The sequence below is a fragment of the Rhopilema esculentum genome, chromosome 19, assembly GCF_057945365.1.
Source record: "Rhopilema esculentum isolate cy_ngs chromosome 19, ASM5794536v1, whole genome shotgun sequence".
NCBI lineage: Eukaryota > Metazoa > Cnidaria > Scyphozoa > Rhizostomeae > Rhizostomatidae > Rhopilema > Rhopilema esculentum.
Window position 1 is genome coordinate 9140663 of NC_142833.1, and position 24099 is coordinate 9164761.

Below are 24099 nucleotides of genomic sequence, written 5' to 3' on the forward strand. Positions count from 1 at the left end.
TCAGTTCCAGTTAAAGTCAATGATATTTTTAACCTAACAGCTTTAATTGATTCATGCAGCTCTGAAAACTTTATCAGCGAAAAGGCATTCAAAAGGTTGCAAATACCCGCAACACCATCAGACAAGAAAGTAACGATGGCAATGACATCAATGGAGTCTTCTATAATCGGCCAGTGTAATGTTAAAATAGTGCTGAATGGAAATACATATAAAAATGTCAGGCTAGATATTCTACAGAGCCTTTGCAGTGATGTTATTCTAGGATATGATTTTCAGAAACAGCACAAGAACCTCACTTTTCAATTTGGAGGGAACAAAGAGGACCTGATTGTCTCAAGCAGCTTCCCAAAAACAGTCTCTGCCCTTGACACAAAGCAGCCTATTTCGCCACTGATTGCTAATGTAGCTGATGTTGACCCGCCTACCTTGTTTAAGACCGTAACAAATGACGTGAAACCTATTGCTACGAAGTCAAGGTTCTTTAATAAAGATGATCGTGCATTTATTCGAGATCAAATCTCATCCTTAATAGCAGCAGGCTTGATAAAGCGAAGTGATTCATCATGGCGAGCACAGGTCATGATTGCGCGTGATGAGTTACAACGTCACAAGAAAAGAATGTGCATTGACTATTCCCAGACTGTGAATTTATTTACAGAGTTAGATGCATATCCACTTCCACGTATTGATGATCTGATCAATAAGCTTTCACAGTACAAAGTATTTTCGACCTTTGATCTCAAGAGTGCATATCACCAGATACCTCTTCGAGAGTCTGAGACAAAGTTTACCGCTTTCGAAGCACTTGGTGAACTGTACGAATTCGTTGTCTTACCGTTCGGAGTGACAAATGGAGTCCCATCTTTTCAAAGAATCATAGACAATTTAGTTACACAAGAAGGTTTAATGGATACATTTCCCTACCTGGATAATGTTACTGTAGCTGGAGTCGATCAAGCCGACCACGACAGAAACGTAGCTGCCTTCCTTCAAATGATCAAACGAAGAAACATTACACTCAATGAATCGAAAACCGTTTCCTCGGTTCCTGTTATTGATATACTTGGTCATCGAATTAGTCATGATAGCGTTAAACCAGATCCTGAACGGTTACGACCTCTGCAGGAATATCCACCACCTTCAAATGTCTCATCTTTACGAAGAGCTCTAGGGATGTTCGCATACTACTCTAAGTGGATTCCACAGTTTTCAGACAAAATTCGTCCATTAGCAGACACGGTATCTTTCCCACTTGACAGAAACGCTCTTGCATCGTTCAATGCCTTGAAGGACGAACTTTCTCGTGTTGCTTTGTCTCCAATTGATGAGGATATACCATTTGTTGTTGAATGTGATGCATCTGATGTTGCAATTTCTGCTTCTTTGAACCAGAATGGGAGACCTGTCGCATTTATGTCCAAAACATTATCCAGTGCTGAACGTCGTTACCCTGCAGTAGAGAAGGAAGCTCTATCCATCATTGAAGCGGTTAGGAAATGGAGCCATTTCCTATCTCGTCAGCCATTCATCTTAATAACAGACCAACGATCTGTATCCTTCATGTTTGACAATAGGAAACGATCAAAGATTAAGAACAGCAAAATACAATCCTGGCGCATGGAACTTGCGGAATTCAGTTATACTATTCAATACCGGGAAGGAAAGAACAATGTCGTTCCAGATTCCTTTACTCGCGCTCACTGTGCTGCTGCTTCGATAAGCTTAGATGAAATCCATTCTCGGCTATGTCATCCGGGTATCACTCGTCTTCTTCATTTTGTGAAAGCCAAGAACCTGCCATTTTCAACGCAAGATGTGCGAGATGTATGTCTCAACTGTCGAATTTGTGCTGAGCTGAAACCCAATTTCTATCAGCGTCAGAACAATAAGCTTATAAAGGCAACACGTCCCATGGAACGATTTAGCATAGACTTTAAAGGACCTCTGCCATCTTCATCAGGGAATTAATACTTTCTCACAGTAATCGATGAATACTCTCGTTTCCCGTTCGTGATTCCTTGCTCTAATATGTCAGCTGAAACTGTTATAGCCTGCTTGGAAACGATATTTTCCCTATGTGGGATGCCCGAATTCATACATTCTGATCGTGGTTCTTCTTTCATGTCTGCAGAACTCACCAACTATCTCAGAAGCAGAGGAATTGCCAGCAGCCACAGCACTCTTTATCATCCCACTGGCAACTCACAAGTAGAGCGATACAATGGTATTGTGTGGAAAACTGTGAGGCTCGCTTTGGCCTCTGCTAAGCTACCAGATCGGCAATGGGAGAGTGTTTTGCCAGACGCACTTCATTCAATCCGATCCCTTCTTTCAACCGCCACAAATGCCACCCCACATGACAGATTTTTCACCTTCCCAAGGAAATCTAGTCAAGGAATATCTTTACCTTCATGGCTATTTCCAGGGCCATTTTTTCTGAGAAAGTTTGTACGTTCAAACAAGAACGATGATTTGGTGGAGGAAGTTGAGCTGACTCATCTGAATCCAACGTATGCTTGTATTCGCTTTAAAGATGGCCGTGAATCGTCAGTTTCTCTTACTGATCTTGCACCTTGCCCAAGGAGCACAGATAATGCAGAAGATGGAGCCAATTCAGACCAGCTTAACGGGGCTACTGCTATCGAACCTCGCCAATCAGATACCGTTGAAGTTCCAATAACAGAGAATGTTAGGTGTGAAATGGTGGAACCTGTTGAGCAACTTCGTCGGTCAACTCGTTTTAGAAAGAAACCTGACAGATATAGATTTTCAAGTCCATGAGTAACTTTCCTTACTGGGAGAGAATGTGGTGAAACTAGCCTATTGTCACCTTCCTTAGAAATATTTGCATGCATTGTGTTGACATTCAATAAAGAACACATCGCTATTGTGTTCAAACTTATTAGCGCATTGAAGCGTAGTTGTTGTTTTTATTACTAGTGGATATGTGTTGATTAGAGCCTAGTTTAGGTTTAAACTACGTCTTATTACTTTTTCTCTACCTCATGACAGCTGTTCAATCATTTTTTGGCTTTGTTAGGGTTGCCCTCCTCTATTTTGCCCAATGCGACTCTTAATTGCATTTAATTAACAAGCTGGGGGCCCTGACAGTGGGGTGCGCAGGATGAGTCCAAAGCAAGCTTCTCTGCATCCCATTGAAAACCCTTTTCGCTCTGGAACCCAGCGTAGGGAAATACCAATACCATCCCAATATACCTTGGCAATCTACGATTGAATATCGAAATTCTGAATTCTATGATTGCTTGATTTCATGAAGGTTGGATATAAGACATAACTACTATGGAAAATTTACCAATCAACTTTACAAAGCCTTTTATGTTCAAAAGTATAGTTCTTCAATGGATAACCTGATGTTCATGTTTTTTTGTTAAGCAGACAAAACTTATTGGAGTAACGGACCGAAGTTAAAGAAGAAAGGGTTCCCAACCTTTAGGGGCTCTCAGCGACATTTTTTTTCCTAGGGGGCGCACCTATCCACGTTACGCCACTAATAAAACTATCGGGCTTTATGATGAAAAAATCGAATATTTTTTTTGTATCTTCTATGGGCCTAAACCTAAGAATGTTGTAGATATTTAAATGCAGTTTCAGGTCATCCTCAGAATGTAATACACGCATTTTGTTTATAAGGAACCTACCTCAAGGCCTAGTTCCAAAAGTTCCTTATTCGTAGACCTCGAATCATCAAATTGTAATACCAAAAGTTCCTTAATAGTTCCTTAATTTGTTTTGACTGCAATAAGCCTTAACATTTAATAGAGAGAGGGGCGAGACAGCAGATGCAGAAACTACTCAATGAAGCACTTGACACACGAATAGCAAACAATCTATGCGAGTATTGGCTGCAAATGAATGGAACCGGCTTTTTAGTTCTTGCTGCTTGCAGTTGTAAAAATTTTTCAAATGGATAAGTTCCTTAGGGATTTCGTTTTTTGTAGTATAAATTTAAAGAAGCGTGTAATTCAAAACCTTTTCTTAGTGGTTACCTTTACCAATCCCTTGATCGATCTTTACATTGAAGTTTCATCAGTCTTGATAGAATTGGCAATTTTGAGCCACTACACCACAGCTTTACACTCTACTAGTTCACAAAGTAATAAATAGGGTTGGCCCCCGGCTAGCCCCCTCAGATTTTTGAGGCGAGATTCGCCTCTGCTGGCAGCTAATAGATTCACCAAGTGCGCTAATCAAGCTCCTTTTCAACTATACATGCAGTGCTTGGTTTCTATTGCTTAATAAAGGTTAACCGAATGTATCATGTTGAATCTAAAAAATAGAGTACACGGGCACACGTAGGAATCATAGAATTTAAAGGTATAATTTGGCCTCCAATTAAAGAGAGATTTGAACAATGCACTGCTAAAAAAGTTTCAATTTTTTCATAAGTCAGCCCAGTCCTATGTATCAGAGATGTTCATACCAGTTGGCCAGAACCGGATAAATCGAGGGCCTAAAAACAAATCGAATCAACCTTTTCGAGACAGAAACACAGGACAAATAGTCTCTCTCTCTCTTACCTAAGACCCGAAATCAAGAACGGCCTACACTCTCTGACCTGAAATCTGCTAAGAACGTAAACAGTTTCAAGCAAAAGATCAAGAATATATTCTTTAAAGACCTCTAAAATCAAGAAAACAGCCCCTTTGTATATTACTGAACTTTCAAAAGCTACAAAAATAACAAGCACGTTACTTTTTTACCTTTGCCACAGAATATATAAAACACTTATTTTTTTCATAAAAACTCTGACCTTTTCATGCTAAGTTCATTTAGCTATTATCATATATTGCACATATGTAATAAGCCCTCTTTTTATTTTTTCCAAAGTTTAAAGTACATTTAATTTTTTACATATGGCAAGATTTTACCATGATTTTACATACACATACATGCTATAAGCCTTGGGAAAATGGCGATTTGATTCAACCGCTCGCTGCTTGATTGGTCATAAATGACTAAGGGTGTGTTTCTATTCGATTGCATCATGTTGTAAAATAGAAGCTTATGAGTCATCAATCTCAAGTAGCTGGTTGGTTCTGTAGCTCGTTTTCGGTTAAATGAATATATCACCTCAACACCTACCCAACATCTATATAATTCCAAGCAAATAGTTTTCTAAGCAAGGTCTACCATTTGCACCAAGTACCTGTGAAATTTCTGGAAGATTTTTTGGTTTGATAACTGGTCGGGCAATCCTGTAGGGCCTACTAGCGCCTTTCAAAGTAATGACACCTAAGCCATTTGATCTCTATCAGAAAAATCTGGAAACTTTGGTGACAAGGCGCTGCTGTCAGAACTGCAGTGATTTATAAGGAAGATGGCAGGCAAGTCCAGTCTTAAGAATCCGGGCACAGTTCTTTTCCTCATTTTACCGGTAAGTAGTTTCTCGTGATTTGGATCTGTTATGATTTCCATGGCCAAAACGGGAAATCTCGCAAAGTAATATTTCAATCCCGTTATTAATGTAATGTGCAGCCCACCTCTATTCAGATCACTAGACATGTATACAAATTTTAATTTTGATTTGATTTCTTGACAGTTTTCTTTGATAGCACATGTGAATGATTGGGATATGGAAAAATTACACTAACATCAAAATATAGTTCTAATGTTAAACAAAATTACGTGGAACTCCTAACAATTCGCGTTGTGCTTTTTCATTTTTAATTTCTTTTCTCGAATACTACTACTTCCAATAACCCCCTGTCCTACCAGCACAAGGCTTATGTTATAGAAAAATATCATAAGACTACAAGCCGCAAGAAATTTGCTTTTGAAAACTGACGTTCATGTTTCACATTAGACTTCGCCTAGGTAAGAATTGTATGATCTAGGCCTATCTAATAAATTCTTTTCTTTAAGTGAATTTCTCAGTTCTATGCACCATAGTAGTTTTCAGAATGTAAGTTTTCAAGTTTTCAATTTATTAATTTGTAACTTTTGGGTGATGCGATGGCGTCTGCTTTCCCATGATCTTTTGCATTAATTTTTACATTTATCATTCTATTGTTCAAGGTAGCATATGCATGTCCTGAGGGACAATTTCTACCAAAAAATGGTACCTGCAGACCGTAAGTCTCATTTTACTCAAGTACAAATCTTATAAATTTTGGCTCATTTGAGCTAACTCAAATTGGATCCCTGATTGTGTCACAAAAACCTTTCAGATTTTTGAAATAGGCAGTAACAGCCTGAAACAACAAGGACCATTAAAAAAAAATTTCTGGAAAAATTAAAATTTAAAAGTAAAATTATGTTTATTTATAAATGATCTTTTATATTTGTACTATATTATCAAATAACTAGTATTAAATATACATTTCATTTGATGCCAAATTTATTTTGTTGAATAACAACATCATTATCAATTTCCAAAGGTGTTTTGTGCATATAGAGTTCCTAGAATGTTGTTGTTTCAAATATATTTTACAATTTATAGATGTGATACAAAGTGTATTGGTGGACAGGTTATTGTTGCAAATTGCTCCAAACATGAGAACCTGCGGTGTGAATGCCCGGGTAAAGAATATTTCATTGAGTTGAAACATCAATGTTTTCCCTGCAAGATTACTGGGGATGGAGAGTATTATCGAAGAAACTGCTCCAAATATGAAAATGCAGATGTTTCCAAGTGTCCACTGGTAATGTTCTACTCTCATTGTAGTTTATTATCTATTAGAAAAAAACTTTCTGTAAAATTTGGAAATTTGCACATCCTCCTCTTCTCATGGAACCCATTCTCTAGATTACATCTCATTCTGACAGCCCTGAAGGATTTTTTCAAGCTTGTAATAAATAAAATGTAATTCATAAAAAGAGTTTGTGAACTGTTTTATTCAGTGGCATTAATTCTTTTTTTCAACTTACCTTTGTTGTGAAGCAAAATCTGGTTTTGCAGGGCATGTTTACACTTGATCATTATCAGTGCCACAATTGCTCAAAATGCTCAGCTGGACATAAGGTTGTCTTCAAGTGTGATGGGTCTAGAAATACAGAGTGCAAGGAGATTTCAGGTTGGTATTTATAATGCCTTATTGTTGAAATGTAATGATAAAATTAGTGAAATGCAATATTTCTAAAGTTGAGTACAAAATTGAAAGTATACATACAGGTATATTCTTTTGTGTGTATAACATGATGGTTCTTAGTTGCAACTTTCCTTTCAAATACAAGCTCATTTACTTGACAGTCATCTGTAATCCTTTGAATCTCATCAGATTTGCTTCCAATTTCTAATTTTTTAACAACATCTTATAACCTGTTTTTCTTCAAAACAAAACTCATCAAACTTGATTTTACTTCTATTACCTCTTAATCTCTCCTTCCTCCTTGTTAGGGCTTAGTGTAAGAATGCATTAATTTTCCTAACTTGAGACAGATGTTACAATGCAAGTTATAGATCAAAGGTGTTCCCTCAGAAAAAACCTTCCATAGAAATCAGAAAGTCATTTTTGAGGGTACTTTCCCACCACAACAAGAGAGAATTAGGCTGTCGTTGCATAGGTGCAAGTTGCTCAACCTGCCATTAGCGTCTCATTGGAAAAGATTTCTAAGGGAGGTTACAAAAACCCCAAATATAAATGATATTGTGGAGGGAATGGACAAGAAAGTTACAGTTTCTCTCTATAGGCCAATGCACCAGTCCTTCCAAAAAGCATCAAAATGTCAATAGCATAGAATATTCTCAAAAGGTATGAGAATTTTTTATGATGCTGACAAAAAGAGATTAAAACTGTTAGGGTTATACCAAAGAAAGTAAATTCTCTTTTTATGAATCAAAATGATAATTAATCTTAATAAGGCTTTGCCAAGCAAAAAAGGTCCATTGTATGTCAAGCCAATAAATACCCCTAGGTCAACCAGTAAAATTGCTACCAAGGTGCACACCTACCCTAGTATTCTAAACCAATGAGCCCCAGGAGGACCCCGGAGGACTCCACAGCATTTCACATATTCTTGTGGAATGGGTACAAGTAAAACATCAAGAAGCATGTCACAAAAGACCATAATGAACAGCAATCGGATACCAACTTAGAGTGAAGCAAATAAAGGATAAACACCCTTGTGAAATTAACCTCTTTCATGAAATGCAGCTTATTTTTTTTCTGTTCACCAGAAAAACAGTTTTCTTTGAATTTTTGTTTACGTTAGAGCCTGGAAGCCTGTCAAAAGGAGAAATTGCAGGTGCAGTTTTGGGACCATTGCTGCTATTGGTGTCTATTGTTATTGCAATATTGCTCTGTAGAAGAAAACATGCTCACCGAAGTTCTGTAGAAGGAAATGCCAAAGTGAATGGTCTAAGTTCAGTAGCAATTGATAATAAAGGTATGCATTTGTTGTTTTGCATTGTGTCTTTGAGTTTATAACATAAGGCATCAAAGCAAAGTTGCTTTGTTAACCATTCCAAGACAGGTCATCTTGATCTTCCATGAATGTGTATTTTTAAAAAGAAAAGGATTTGGAAGCAAAAGACCATAAAGAATTTGCAACCAGTTGAGAAAATTTGAAATAAGTTATTTCCTGCCCAGCAACTCCTTAAGGGTTTTCCATAGAGATAGCAGGGTGTTTGGTTCATACTCTACTTTCCTGACATGTTTGTTTTGAGGGTGTACTGAATATTCAGTAGGCTTGATTATCTGGTTAGTATTGCCAATTTATGAATCTTCTCAAAATGTAATTTATGAAGTAACACAAACAATTTAAAGGGCCGTCAATCAGAATGATATTAAATGTTATTTGAAAAGATACAAAAATAGTTGCTCATTTGTTCATGTAAATAGTTGCTCATTCAAATGTATGCCCTTATTCTATGTTAGGTCCTCTCATAATTCCAGAATCACATTAATGGCAAAGTAATTATAAAATCATACTAAGTCCCTGCAAAGTATCAGACTTAAATTTTAAAACCTAGAATTAACACAATTATCCTAGTTGGAAATTCCAAGCTTTTACCTTTATTATACTAGGAATTTTTAAAAGAGGATCTTGGCTTCAAATTGTATATTATTTGCTTTCCTTCTTTTAATTTTAAAATTTAACAAATGCCTTGAAAATTAAAGGAAATGTGCATCCTGCTAGTTCATTGTGTATTACATCTTGGAGTAACATTTTTCACAAAGGTATGACATGTGGACCATCTATTTTATAAAGAATGTCTAAGATTGGGAACAGAAGGTATTTGTCAGGTTTCACTTTCAACTATCCAGGGAAATCAGGTCCTGGCTCCATTTTAGAACCATTGATCAAATAAAGCCGCCCGAGTTTTTATGGTCATGCATAAGCAGCAAGATTGACAAAGGCTGAAAATCTATTCAAAATTCTTCTTTTCTGAATGCCTATTTTCCTTTTGCTTCTCATTTGCCATCACCTTAAAACGTTGTTTCTCTTTTTGTAGATGTAGAGAAAGTGAGTGATGATGTTGTCTGTGATCTAAAAAAGCCAGGTAAGAAATAAATTAGAGTATGATAATTATAGTGCAGCAAATCACATCTAAAAGTATTAAAACAAATTAAACAGAGCCATAAGTATCGACCAAAATACAATATCTTGTTGCTGAAAAAATAATAAACTATTAGTTATAGTAACTAAGACTGTTTCCTTTGATTATCAGTCTAAATAACATCTATTTCATGACCTCAGACGTTTGAAGAGGGAAACAGAATAGTATGCACATCCAACTGATGCAGCCCCTCTCCCTTCCTAATCAGACAAATTTTATCACATTTCAGGCTAGCCCCCTCCCCTCCTAATCATTTTGTCGCATTTCAGGCTCCATTGGGGCAATTCTATTTCACAATAATATTTGAATGAAGCAATAATATTTGGGAAAATTCCATACAAAGTCCTCCTAAACAGTTAGCATCCGCTAGGCCCATGATGTTCTTATGATTTTGCTCCAATACTTCAGACATAGATTCTCTACATTTTACTTTATTTCTCCTACTTGAACTAACACAATTATTGCCAAACACAATGCTTGGCGACTTTAGCTTAAAGAAGCACAATGAGTATATCACTCTTTCCAAACAGCGTACAAGATTTCTTAGAACAACTGAGTTTTTAAGGATTTTTAAGGATTTTTCTCTTGAAAAATATGAACAGATAAATTAATAGAGAGAAATAGAGAAGATTAGAAAAGTAAAGAGAATAGGGAGATAAGGAGACAAGAAAGAGAGAGAACGAGACAAGCACTCAATTCGATATCAGCTATTGAGAATGATTTAATTAAGACATTGAAGTAACGATTTGGGCATGATTGTAAAATCATAAAGATAAATGATCAATTTAGAAGTGTATGCAGAAATTGGGAGAATGGACTTTTGTGCCTGTGAGCGCCACTCTTAAAAGATTAATGAGGTATGCCCAAGAGTTTCAAAAAGGTATATATTGTTAAATCAGGTACCCAAAAGTACTGGTTCACAAGGAAAATTCTTACCAATAATTATCGGATTGACCCTACCTCATCTATGTAAGAAGTTAAAGGGACCCCCTTGGAGAGGATGTGAAAATACGTTTCATGGAATTATCATAAGCTTTAATTGTGGATCTTTTAAAATTTCACATGGTGAAAACTGTAGTATATTGAAATACTGATTTGTCTAAAAATCTTTTAATATAAGTCAGATCAGTTTTTGTCTGTTAAGGCGCTTTTAGATTTTCTCTTTCAAGGTTGAAATTTCGTTTTTCTTCTTATGCAGAGGAATCAAATCACAGGCAAACGAAAGCGGATTACCACAGAGCTTGTTGTAAGTTTATTTCTGGGAGTGTTGTCTTCTACAAATTTTACTCTCATCCTACCATCATCTTCATCTTATTAATTGATTTATACTGTACATTATATCTGAAAATTTAACTGTTAGCTATCACAAATTTCAGCTTTGGTTCTTACGATTTCGTTTATGTTTTCACTTAAAACTGTTTCCTCTTTGTTAATTTCAACTTTTTTTATCCCAGCGCAAATATCACAAAATGGAGTAGTGAACCCTCTTACTGACCAAAGTGAGTACTTGATGTTTGCTGTATGCTTGTCAATGACAGCGATTCATCAGCTCCATTAAGGATTGCATAAGCCAATCATTTACATAATCATTTAGATCAATCCATATACATCATCCATTTTAAAACATAATTTGGCAAACTTTCGACAGGTTTTTATAAGATTTTTCCATATAAGTGTGACCACAACTCTTTGAATTTTACTCCAACTTGGTCACAACTCAAAATTGATTCGTCATTGAATTGTACTTTAGTTATACAAGGATTTGATTTTTGTACAAGAAGTTAACAAACATTCCTGAAAACGTCGATTCAGAATAAGTTGTTTAAGCAACAAAGAGAAAAATATAAATGTTTTCTAACATAGGTGTGGTCCTTGTTCTTATCGATGTTTTATCATTCTTCAATTTTTTTTTCAGTTGATGGACCCGCAACATTGCAAGGTATCTTTTAATGCTATATTAAATTCCCCTTTTGATGCTATTTATCTAAAAGTTATGAAATATTTGATTTAAGGAGTCATCAACTATCAATGTGAGTCAGCTTCAAATTCACACTTTTCCTATTCAACTGCGTTTTATCATTTAAAACGGTGGGTTGAAAAACGTATATAGACTAAGAGCAATCACCTTCTCATCGTTACTTATCATTTTCCTGTTCATTTGATTACCTCTGTTTTGGGATGATTTAAGTTTGGGATGGAACAATCCAATAGATTTGTGTTTTAAAGTCTCTTTTATATTTGTTACATGAACAAACACTATCAGAGTTTTAATTGCTTGAAAGAATGAACCTCACGCGCCAACATCGGATTAAAATAAAAAAAAACAGATAAAAAGTTTCCTTACTCAAAACTTCTGAATAGATATCTAGCAATATTTCTTTGTTACTTAGTTATTCTATTAGTTGTAACTATGTCAGTTTCCTTTAATCTTTCTTGCTTTGTTTTTTCGTTATTTTTCTTTTCCTTATTTATGATTAACATCAGTTCAATATATACGTTTTGATAAGTCTTGAGAAGCGAATGCATTTAAGCCATATGTTGAATTCGCTTCCCAGGCTTAAAAGTTCCTTATTCTTATTCATTAGAAGCTATTTCTGATACAGAGGACAGAATTTAAAATCTGTTCTTCTGAATTTGAAATCTGCTCTACTGGATTTGAAATCTGTTCTACTGGATTTGAAATCTGTTCTACTGAATTTGAAATCTGTTCTATTCTAGTTGAAAGTTTCAGTTGGAGTGCAACTACAATCGAGGAACTGGAATATGCAGATTTAGACCAATTGGCCATGATTCTAAACATCAAAGTCAATAATGACTGGCATAATGTTGCTTGTGGGCTTGGGTTCAGTGTGAACGACATTTTTTTTCTGGAGAGCCAAAGTTATCCTGCTTTTGCAATGCTCAAACAGTATCGTGGCTTCAAAAATGCCTCTGTTCCTGCATTGTACGAGGTCTTAAAAGAGAAAAAAAGATATGATGGGGCCAAAATTCTTGAGAAGTACATAATCCGAGCCTCTACCTGATTATTCATGATTCATGCGTATCGTAACCCAACGGTACCCTGTTGGGGAAGTGAAAGAACATAACATGGCACGAACTGAATACATACAATTGCTGCCAAAAGTGTTGAAACGCTATCGTTAGTTTTCAAGGGCAAATTCAGCCATCCCTTCCCCCTTTGAGCAAGGTTCGTTTACTACAAAACGATATGGAGTTTAGAAAGTTCGTTTTCCCTATGACTTGTATGATATTTGTCTAAACTAGAAAGTAAAAGGGGGTGCGGAAGTATTCGGAAAAGATTTTAAAAATATATAAACACATCATACACTGTCAATTGTTCCAAGTACTTTTGGCAGGCATTGTATCATAACGGGAAGAAATCAAGTTTAGTAAAATTTCACACACTGGAAATATTATGCAGCGTTTAGTACTACTTATTTATGGCAGTGGTTTTTTTGAGTTAAACGTAATAACAGTTTGATTTAAATTAGTCATTGAGACCAGAAGTTAATGGATGACATTTCGAAAAGCAGGGCTTTATTCTCCCCGTGACCCTATGGCCACTGCTCACTGGAAATCACATGAAAATAATTTTTCTCGCGGGAAATCTCCAGTCATGAATTAAGAGTTCACCATTGTTTCTGTTTCATTTTGCTCCAAAATTCTATGATAGTTTAGATATGATAGTTAAGCAGTTGCCAGGGGATACAAATAGTGGAGTGTTAACGGAGAACGGTGATAAATGTACAAAACAAAAGTCCCTAAGAAAGAAATCGATAGAACCCAAGTTGTCACAGTACGTGCAAAAACACGATGTTTAGGTGATCGTTATAGTTAGGTGAGGGTTAGGCTTTTTGCTGTGCATATTAGGCCACTTGACACATCTTCAGCTTGTTGACTAGACTGATGGATTTGAGTGTCATCTCCTTCTTTGACCTCATTCTTGTGTACGATCATGTTTGAATACACTTTTATAACTGGATCTCACATCAAATGACCAACTTTGAAATTTATCCCCACGTTTTTGATAATAATTGGTTTCACAGGCTCGGTTTATATGCTCTCAAGAGTAAAAGGTTGTTGCTTTCAACGTCATTTTTTTCGATGATTTTCTACAACTAATTTGATAGCATAGAATTGTTCAGGGGTAAAAACTGTTGTTATCGCTGGTCGAATTCTAAAAATCTTTAAAGTTTTTGTCGGACCTTGTTGATAATTTTGTAGCATTTAATATTCTTTGACTCTTCATATTTTTTAATGTAAGTAACAGTTTTGAACAACAAAATGTATCGAGGAACTGTAGTAAAGACAGCATCCACTGGCACTGCCGGCACACAGATCTGCCAGTAGTGTACAGCTCTGTACAACACTGCTTAGCCACATATATATACGGGGTTAAAGTCGTGCATAGGAGAGATCAAAGATGTGGGTGGAAAAGGATACTTCACTAACTACTCATATGTTGAAATCATGAGAAATATTGTGTGAACGATACAACATGTGAATTGTCTTCATTAATCCCACCCAACCCGCAACCCATCGCAGCCCCCTATTTTGATCTGTTTCAATGTTCTACCTTCTTTAGGCAAGGCTTCGAGCTAGTTGTGAATGGCCGGAGGGTTGCAATAAAATTCAATGCTACCTGGGGTATCGTTATTGTAAAGTGGTTGTATTCTATACCCCTGTTGTAATTTTAGTATTGCCGTAAATTTTCATGAGGACATAGAAAAGTATTTATCAAAGTTCATTTTTTCCTTTATGTCAAACCTTATTCGTAGTTTAATGCAGAAATTTTAAAATGAAAAAAATCGTTGTTTTATAATATAATATCATTGATTAATTTGAACATAGTTAAATATGCTTTTGCAGCATCTCATTTCTAACTAAAATTTATAAAGCCAATTAACATATATTGATATAATACATGTTTTATTTCTTACACGGAATATTTTTCTCTTCGCAGAGTTTATTTAAGATTCCATAGAAATTAAGGCCCTTCTGAAATTGCAATTTTCTTTGTTTTACGAGTTTTCTCTATTAGTTTGATTCAGATTGAGAACTTTGCCACTATTTTTGTTAGTTGGTAGTGCAGGGGAAAAGCTCAAGTGACTATAGCTAAGCCCTAACACGGGAAAGGAAGGAGGGAGTATAGTAGTGTATAGCAGGGAGCCGTCTGTGGTAGTTTAAACCTAAAGCTCCTGCACAGCGCCGCGCGGAGGTTGAGATTGCTCCGCAGCGGCTAAGCGAAAAATTAAAGATATAAAATTAATTGACTTTTTAAATTATTATTTTTTGTGTTCGTTTATTAATATATATATATTTACAGTTTTTGACAATTCTCTTTAAACTTTTTCCATTTCTCGAAAAATCTTTTGACTCCTTAGTTTTTTCTCATTTTCAAGAAACTTTGCTATTATTTTCGAAATGGGTAATTTTCTATTTGGAACAAAAGTGGTTAAACATGCTCTAAGTGATGAAGAAATTGACTACCAAAAAGAAACAGACATGGCGAAAGAAAAACTTTTAACAAGATTTACGCTACAGCAAGATTTGCCAGATATACTACAATTAAAGTTAAATAAGTTGTTACATGTAACAAAGATAAACGAATTAATAAGAGACAATCATGAAGTTCTAAATCAAGTTGATCAATACGGTAATACTATACTACATAGGATAATTTCAAATATTGATGAGGATGATATTTTTGCATGGTTAAATCATAAATGGTTACTAAATTGTATTATAAAAAAGGGAGCAAATGTAAATGCTGAAAATATAAGTTGTGAGACACCGGTAAAGGTGCTTCAAGATATGGGAAGTATAAAGCTGTTCAATTATTGATTGAAAATAAATGCGATTTGAATAGAAAAAATTATCAAAGTAATTCAGCGCTACATATTGCTGTAATATATGGAGATTATCACACAGTTTCTTTATTGCATGGCTGTGGGGATTCGATTTTAGATGAAAGTTTAAAAAACAATGGAGTGACTGTTTTAGAGTTGTTGACCAAAAATATAGTTGTTGACTAAAAAAGCTAAACTAATTGATGTATTAAAAACACCAGTAAAACTTTACAATGAACGAAGATATTCAAAAAATCCATAACGGAAAAACTTACGAAAAACTATACTAATTTATCAATCTAATAACGTGTAAAAGTTAGATGTCAAAAAGCGGATCGACATATACAATTCTAGAACGGATTTCTATCAAGTGTGGGACTAGGTGTAAAATTTCCTTTTGGTTTGCCTGTTTTGTTTGGCTTTGAGGGATTTGTAGGTTGCACCTCTCTCAATACTCCATACTGCATACTCCAGTGACGCCCTTATTGGTTTCATAGTTTGAGAATCGTTTTCATAATTTGCGAGTAAGTCACTCAGAACAAAAGAGGCGAAGTTAACTATATCGAAGATGAAGCTGTTAATGGTGTAAATGATTAACATTTTCTTATTATTATGAAGAACATTATGTTTTTGAATAGTAAATTCATTAATTAGAGCTGGAATAACAGAAGTTAATTTGTCTATAAAATCGTTAAAAGTGGTGTTATTAAACGCTTCCGCAAATTGGAAGTACGGTAGGTGTGGGTTTTGTGGGGGGTGATGGAGTCAGGCACCGCGCAGCCATTGGGCTAGCAGGGGCTATAGCCCCTCCACTTTTTTGCAATAATAGGTTAGAAAATATTTTGGACAATTTACTCCAACTATGCTCTAGCGCAAAATTGGATAGAATATCCCAAAGAAACAGCAGTTCTTCTTCACTGGAGAACCCATTTTGTTCAATTTCTGGGTGTTTTTCTTGTTATTTTATTATCCCCAAGCTAATTTTATCTATTTTCATAGCTATTGATATCTTCTCTGAACCAGACTGTTTACACTCTATTTTTATAAGAACCAGTAAATTTAAGTTCAGGCTGACTGTTCTTAATATTTTCGAAAATCTGAGGCTGGATTGTTCTTATTTTGTTCTTAAATCAAGAGGGTGTAAGCAGTGGTATTGCTAGCTTTTTCGCTCTAAGGAGGTGTTCAGGCCTCATTTGCCAACAAAGTGAGTGAGACAGCCTTAATTTGCTGACAATTTGAATATTCACCGAAAAAGCACCCAGACATCGCTAAAAATCCTCGATTTTGAGAAAAAACGTTGTTCACAATTGCATTTTGCAGAAGCTCAGCCTCAGCTTGTTCTTAATTTGTTCTTAACTTTTGACCAGTTTTGAGGCTCGTGTTCTTATAAAATTGTTCTTATAAAAAAAAGAGTGTATAAAACTTCAGTAGAAATAGGCAAGTATTATCTAAAAGAGGGGTTTCCGGCGTTTTAGAGGGCGCGGCCTCAAAAAATTTTCGGTCACGCCTTTTCAGCCCTCCCGCATTTGGACTGGTGCGCGGTCCCTGGATGGAGTTACTGATGGTTCTCGTTGTTCGTTGCTTTCTCGAGTTTCGGGTGCAGGTGCAGTTTGTAATGGTTGAGATTCCGGTACAGGTGCAGGTTGTGCAGATTGTTGTGTTTTAGGTGCGGGAGAGGTTGATCTTGCTTTGGTGTTTACTGTGCGGAATGTTGGTGGTTAAGGAAAATCAGGTTCTAGAATTGCTTATATTCTCATGAATTCTCGTTGTCTTTCCCATCACTGAGGGGTGGTTCCGCTGCCGACTTTTTACTAGGGAAAGCTTCAGTCTTATCACCAGTTTTCAGTTTCCTCGCCATCGTAGTATTGGCTCAAGGCTCGTTTAGTTGGTCGTCCAAAAAATGAAAAAAATGTCAAATAATTTACGAAAAAATTAAAAGAATTAATGATTAAAAAAATGAAATAAACAGTAGAAAATAGATAAAGAATATATTTAGTACTTACGGTCGTAGAAGTCTCTTAGAAGTTAGCTTAATCAATGGTTGATTGTCGTCTTCGTCAGTGAAAGCGTTATCAATCATTTGTCCACAACACTGACGGTGGTAGTGGTTTTTGTCAATGTGATTTTGTTAATCATTGCTTCAGCCATTATTTTGTAAAAAATGTATCTTTATGAGCGATAACTTTTCGATAGCTAATAGTTTGATGATTGACGAACTTTTGGAAATTGAGCTTATTTTTTGGGAAAAGTCTAGATAATAATAAAATATATGTTTTCATTCATTTGATTGGTTACCCGCTAATCGTATTGGTTAAAGGTTAGTCTCTGTTGACCAAAGGTTAGCGTCTATTGTTAAAGAATGTTTGATTAAAGACTAAGTGATGAAAATAACCGAATTCGATATTTTTGTTATTTTGAATTATTGCCATTTGAATGGAAACTACCAAAAGCTTCCATTTTTTACTTTGAATTAGACTTTGTAATTTTTTTTATCAAAACTACAAGTTAATTGAAGCAACTATTTTTTATTAGTAGCTTGTACATTTTTCTATTGGTAGCTACCATTTTACACTTCTACACGTTCATTTGCAATTCTAGACTTAGTCATTTTTCTCTTAACAGCTACTGATTTTTCTAAAAATAAAATGGAATTTGATCTTGGACTTTGATATTATAAATTTGAATACAATAAAGACATTTTTTCTGCAATAGTATAAAAGGCGACGATTAAGACCGTTTGCTGAAAATTTTTGGAGTTGGATTGTCGCTGACAAAGACGAAAGACGTGCGAAAGATAAAGACGAAAGACGTGCGAAAGATAAAGACGAAAGACGTGCGAAAGATAAAGACGAAAGACGTGCGAAAGATAAAGACGAAAGACTTGCAAAAGATAAAGACGAAAGACGTGCGAAAGATAAAGACGAAAGACGTGTGAAAGATAAAGACGAAAGACTTGCGAAAGATAGAGGCGAAAGACTTGCGAAAGATAAAGACGAAAGACGTGCGAAAGATAGAGGCGAAGGGCTTGCGAAAGATAAAGACGAAAGACGTGCGAAAGATAAAGACGAAAGACGTGCGAAAGATAAAGACAAAAGACTTGCGAAAGATAAAGACGAAAGACGTGCGAAAGATAGAGGCGAAGGGCTTGCGAAAGATAAAGACGAAAGACGTGCGAAAGATAAAGACAAAAGACTTGCGAAAGATAAAGACGAAAGACGTGCGAAAGATAGAGGCGAAAGACGTGCGAAAGATAAAGACTCATCTCAAAGGTACACGGATATGGTTTTTTGCACATTGTGTTCTTTAGAATTTTCTAATAAAGATGCATTTTCGGATCATGTAAAGGAAAATCACTTTCCTTGCGATGAATGTTCTAGTGTTCTTAAAACTCAAAATACGTTTAGAAAACACAAAAGGGTGTATCATAAAGAGGAAAGAAACTTTTAATGTAAATACTGTGATAAACCATATGTTACAGTTCATTCTCTAGCCTTGCATAGATCGGTATATCACAATAACAGCGAAGAACACATTTGCGATTCTTGTGGAAAAGTTTTTTATAAAATTTCTCACTTAAGGAAACATAAGACAAAGGTTCACAGGAATCCGCTTAAATGTGGTATGTGTGATAAAGAATATAAATCAAAATACAAACTTCGAAGCCACGTGGCTAAGGATCATTCTGAAAACGCTTCTAATCTTTGTGGCTATCGACTTTTAAACAAAAAAGACCTTTTTCTCCATCAGGAGAATCATTGCAGACAATCTTTTCGATGTAAACATTGCGATTCTGAATTTAATTCATTAGTATTGGGTAATAAATATCTGCTAAAAGAGCATGAACGTTTGGGATTTCAAATCGAAGCTATACCTACTCAATGCTCTGTTCGCATTGAAATATTTGTACGAACCGTAGATTCAAGATATTAATCTAATTTGTGAAGAACATTTCTTTATAAACGCTGTGAATAAAGAACTTCGATTGATTGATTTGTGTGATTGAAGATGATGATGATTTAATTGGTAGAGGAAAAAGAAAAAAAATCAACCATCGTGAAATCGACGAAGATGAACAACAGGAAATATAAACAAATGCTGTAAAAAAGTTATAGTCGAGTGGCAAAATCTCGTTAAGCAAGCTTATTTGGATAATGCATCAGAAATTATGTTGCATTCTATGAAAGGAGAGAAGGGTGATATTTTATAGTACATAGAAAAAGTCTCTCAATTACATTTATAACGCTGCTGTACATTAAATGCCGTATAAAATCGGCATTGCTTTTGGATTTTTGTTATTGGATACGGAAAAGACTACTGTAAAACATTGGTATGTTGATGAACATTTAGCAAGAACTCCACAAAATAAAGTATATTACATCAAGTACCGAATTTGTATACAAACAAAAACAAAAACGATGCAAATGATGTTATAGAGCAGTTATACAAACAAAATTATTCCGATCTTGTGCGAAGAACTTTTTCATCTTATCGTGTACACATATTAAGAATTACTAATATGAAAGTTACCATTTTTAAAATAAACGATGACAAAATGGATGATATTGGTGGTAAAAGTGATGAGGAAAGTTCTGATGACAGTGATGAGAAAAGTGATGGTGAATTTGAAGATAGTTTTAGTCCAGAAAGTGGGTTTATTTTATCTGAAGCAAAAGACGAACAGATGGATGAATCTGGAAGTAGTACAGAGGATGAAGATTTGGATGATGTTATCAAAAATGTTGATTTAAAAAATAAATCAATTTTTAAAGAAAAAGAGACTGAAAAAGAATTGACTAAGATACGTAATTTTTTAAAGGCTGCTTTACGGATGAATATAATTTTTAAAGGATTGAAAAAAGAATTTATCTGGTGAAGAGATTATAAATGAAAATAAATGTTTTTTTCGAATGATTGCTCTGTCTTCATTGCTACTTGATAAAAAATCACACTTAAAGATTTGGTTAGGAGAAAGTTAGGCTAAAGAACAAACATAAACTTTAATTGCGAATAAAACTGCAGAACTATTTACAATGTTTGCTGATATTTACAAATTCTTACTTTTCAGGGCGTTTCGGTAAAGATTATGCCATCAATGGAATTTTTATTTGAATGTAAAATTATGGTTTTTATCCCGAAAGTGACAAAAGAAGGAAAAGTTAAGTTGACTTTGTTAGCAAAATCATCAAGTCGGCTTGTTTTTGAAAAGAAAATGAACGTAAATCTGATGTTATTTAACAATCACTACTATCTGGTTTTGAAAAAAAGAGTTTTAATGGATAAATTGAGTTGTCTGGTATGTGGGCAAAATTTTACTCTTATGAGAAATCTATTGAAACATGAAAGTAGAAACATTAAAAAAATTACACGCGGTAATACAGATGTGACGTTAATCAGTGTAACGGGTGCTGTGGATGTTCATGAACTGATTATAGAAACAGTGAAAGATATATTTCAAATACTCGACGACATACTTAACAAACTCGAAACAAACGATGATGGCATGATGGATCATACAAAAAATCAAAATGATTTATATTTCAAAAAAAATATAGCATGTTACGATTTTGAAAGTTTGTTGAAAAAGACAACTTTGAGTGAATTAAAAGAAAAAAGATTGTAAAATATCAGGAATCGCTTTTTTTCTGAATCGGAAGAAAACGATAGAATGTGAACAGAAATGGAAGAAAATAATTTTTTGATAGAAAGAGAAGTAATGGAGGAGTTATACGATGAGGAATACACATTTGATTATGATGGATTAACAATACTTACATCGAAAGATTTAAAAGAAAAAACACTTGAATTAACTGTTGAAGGAGAAGAATATGTATTCGAAAATATTCCTATATCATATGCTATTTGTAGTAATTTGGCAGATGAAAATATAGATTATCTTGCGGGTGATGAAAACAGTTATTCAACTATATTTCTCGTTTCGAAGGATCCTTCTGACTTAATAAACGACTTTGTAAATGATTTGTCAGAATTGACTAGATTGAATAAAGAAGTGGAATTTTCAAGGTATAAAGAAATAATTCTATATATAAAACTATTTCGCGGAGAGAATTATACTGATTCAATTTACTGCTGAAGAGTTAAACTATTTACATGATGATGATTTTTTGAGTGCCATTGACGATAACAATGATGAAGAAGGAAGGACTTATTTGAAGGTTTTGTAAAAATAAGTTCAGACTTGGAAGATGTTGTTAATAACGATCGATTAATTACAATGAGTCAAGAACAAGAAATAATGGAAAAAATTGGAAAAGACGAGGATACTTCAATTGAATGTTATAGCCCACAAATCAGACTTTTCAAACGATTTTTGGAATATATTTGCACTTTGACAATTTTTGGATTTAATAGCAGTGGCCATGATAAAGAATCTGAATAAAGCTTTGATAAAGAAAGAATTGTTACATACTTTGCATGAAAAAGGATTGGATTTTACAAATATTGAGCAAAAAACAGTCAAAAATCTGAGGAGAAAGATATATTTGTGATAAAGAAACAAAGTAAATATATTGAATTGATGATTAAAGTTGAAGCGGAAAGAGTTAAATTATTGGTTGTTATGCAATTTCTAGCACCTGGATTTAGTTTGAGAAATTTTATTCAATCGTTTGCTTCAGATTGTGAAATGGGAACGTTTTTTTCCATAGGAATACATTTCAAGTTTTGAAGTCTTGCAGGAAACAGATATTCCTCCTTACGAAACATTTTATAGTACATTGAAGCAAATAAATGTGCTGGAAGAGGAATATTTGAGCTATTTTGATAAGAACTACAAAGTCAAAAGAATGTTTTTAAAAGAAAAGCAAGAAAAGGTTCGAGAAATTGTTAAAGATTTACCATTATCAGGTATGGAACAGTACGAAGTAGTGAAAGGAACGTGGACGGAATATGGTTTACAAACAATAAGAGATCTACAATTTTTTTACAAAAAAATGGATGTAGTACCATTTGTGAAAGCGATTGAGAATTATTCGAAAGAATTGAGAGACAATCATGTTGATATGTATGCAAATGCTATTTCATTACCTGGATTAGCTAAAAAGATTTTATCAAGATATATGCATAAAGGATCTATGTATTATTTGAATGATATGGAAATTATCAACATAGTGAAACAGTCTGAAGCAGTTGGTCAATCGATAGTTTTTTACGAGATAAAATAGTAAAGATCATCCATATATTATCGGTTATGATTCTAATTCGTTGTATCTTTGGTGTTTGGGAGAAGATCAGTATATTGGGAAACCGTCATTGTACGTTATTTTGGGAATACCAAATTTCCTAATTCGAAATAGTACAGATTTATCTTATAATTTTACCAGTCATATTTTACAAAGTGATGTATTAATGGTTGAAAGAAAGAAAAAAATAGTATCATCAAAAATTCAAAGTCAAGCTGAAGAGGATTACTTAGATTATATTCAAAAAGACGTTTACACAGAAAATACTATATTGAGGAATCATAGAATTGTTTTTACTAAATATGAAGACAAATAATGAAAGAGTTGTATGTATTAAACGGAATCGATTTGAAGCCTCCCAAAAGTATTTTTGTTGACGGATTTGTGAAAGGGAAAGAACATGTTATTGAATTTCAAGGTTGTTATATCACGCTTGCGAAAAATGTAACAAATTCGAAAATGTAAAATTCAACAGATGGGATAAAGAATTAAAGAAAACTATTGTTTTCAATGCTAAACAAATAAGAAAAATAGACGCAACACGAAAAATATTTTAACAAAAATCTAGAAACTTCAAAGTTACTTTGGTGAAAGAATGCAGAATAAGAAAACACTTGAGAAATAATACAAGCGGTTATAGAGAATTTGTTGAAAAGGAAAGAAGTTATGAAGATAAAATGAAATATTATTTCTGATGCGGGTACTGACTTCGGTCATCAAAGATATGGTTTCTGGTCAAATTCATGGAATAGTTTTGTGTGATATACTTTTTCCTGAACATTTGAAAAAACATTATGCAGATTTTGATCCAATTATTAAACATGCGAATATCAAGTATGATGACCCTGGTGATTACATGAAGGAGTTGGCGGATGATTTGAAAATTGTATTTTCTAAAGATAGAAGGAAATCCGTTATCGATTCTTATTTCGGAAAAAATATATCATTAATTGATGAATATTTTGTGTGGCTTGTAAAAAAGGAATTTATCGTTACAGAAATTTATGCATTTGTTCGTTTTGAAAAGGCGATATTTGCAAAATTTACCGAAAAAATAACTTTAAGAATAAATTTACCATATGCTTAAACTATTGGATTATGTTGACTTTTTTTACAGCATTAGATTATGTCGATTGTTTGCATTAATTATAATAAAATTATTGATGATTATTTGTTACGAAATTAACATTTATAATCGAAAAATTTTTGTTATGTATTATGTATTATGTAATCCATTGGAATTTTTAGCTTTTCTTTTTTAATAGACGCGAGACGTCTTTGTTTTTTCTCATATCAAGAATATAATAAAAAAAAGATACTATTTTTTCTTCTTCAAATCTGCATAGTACTCATACAGAATTTCAAATAACATCATTTTAACTAAATATCAATATGAGTTTTTACTTCATATTTAATAAACTTGACATGATTTTTATTTGAATATTCTTTCATTTGAACTGTGAAAATGAATATTCAAAACTTTCTCGAACAAAGTATCACCAACAGCTTCTCGAACCCAAGATATTTGAGG

The 24099-nt window shown here is 34.2% G+C and overlaps 3 protein-coding genes across 3 annotated transcripts; all 3 read left to right on the forward strand.

Moving 5' to 3' along the window:
* The first annotated feature begins 2028 nt into the window (after positions 1-2028).
* Positions 2029-2982, forward strand: LOC148958019 (uncharacterized). The gene has a single exon (XM_089114090.1). The coding sequence runs from the start codon at positions 2029-2031 to the stop codon at positions 2779-2781; it is 753 nt and encodes a 250-aa protein (XP_088970216.1). The 3' UTR covers positions 2782-2982.
* Positions 2983-5103: 2121 nt separating this feature from the next.
* LOC148958020 (uncharacterized) lies at positions 5104-17596 on the forward strand. The gene is made up of 10 exons (XM_089113977.1): positions 5104-5395; positions 6037-6092; positions 6461-6662; positions 6920-7034; positions 8173-8346; positions 9416-9463; positions 10719-10766; positions 10975-11019; positions 11436-11459; positions 12239-17596. Exons 1-10 carry the CDS (start codon positions 5339-5341, stop codon positions 12541-12543), a joined length of 1074 nt encoding a protein of 357 aa, XP_088970103.1. The 5' UTR covers positions 5104-5338; the 3' UTR covers positions 12544-17596.
* LOC135688370 (uncharacterized) lies at positions 16931-23891 on the forward strand. Its single transcript, XM_089114208.1, has 3 exons — positions 16931-16999; positions 18082-18638; positions 22035-23891. The coding sequence occupies exons 1-3, from the start codon at positions 16931-16933 to the stop codon at positions 22105-22107; spliced, it is 699 nt and encodes a 232-aa protein (XP_088970334.1). The 3' UTR covers positions 22108-23891.
* Positions 23892-24099: the final 208 nt, after the last annotated feature.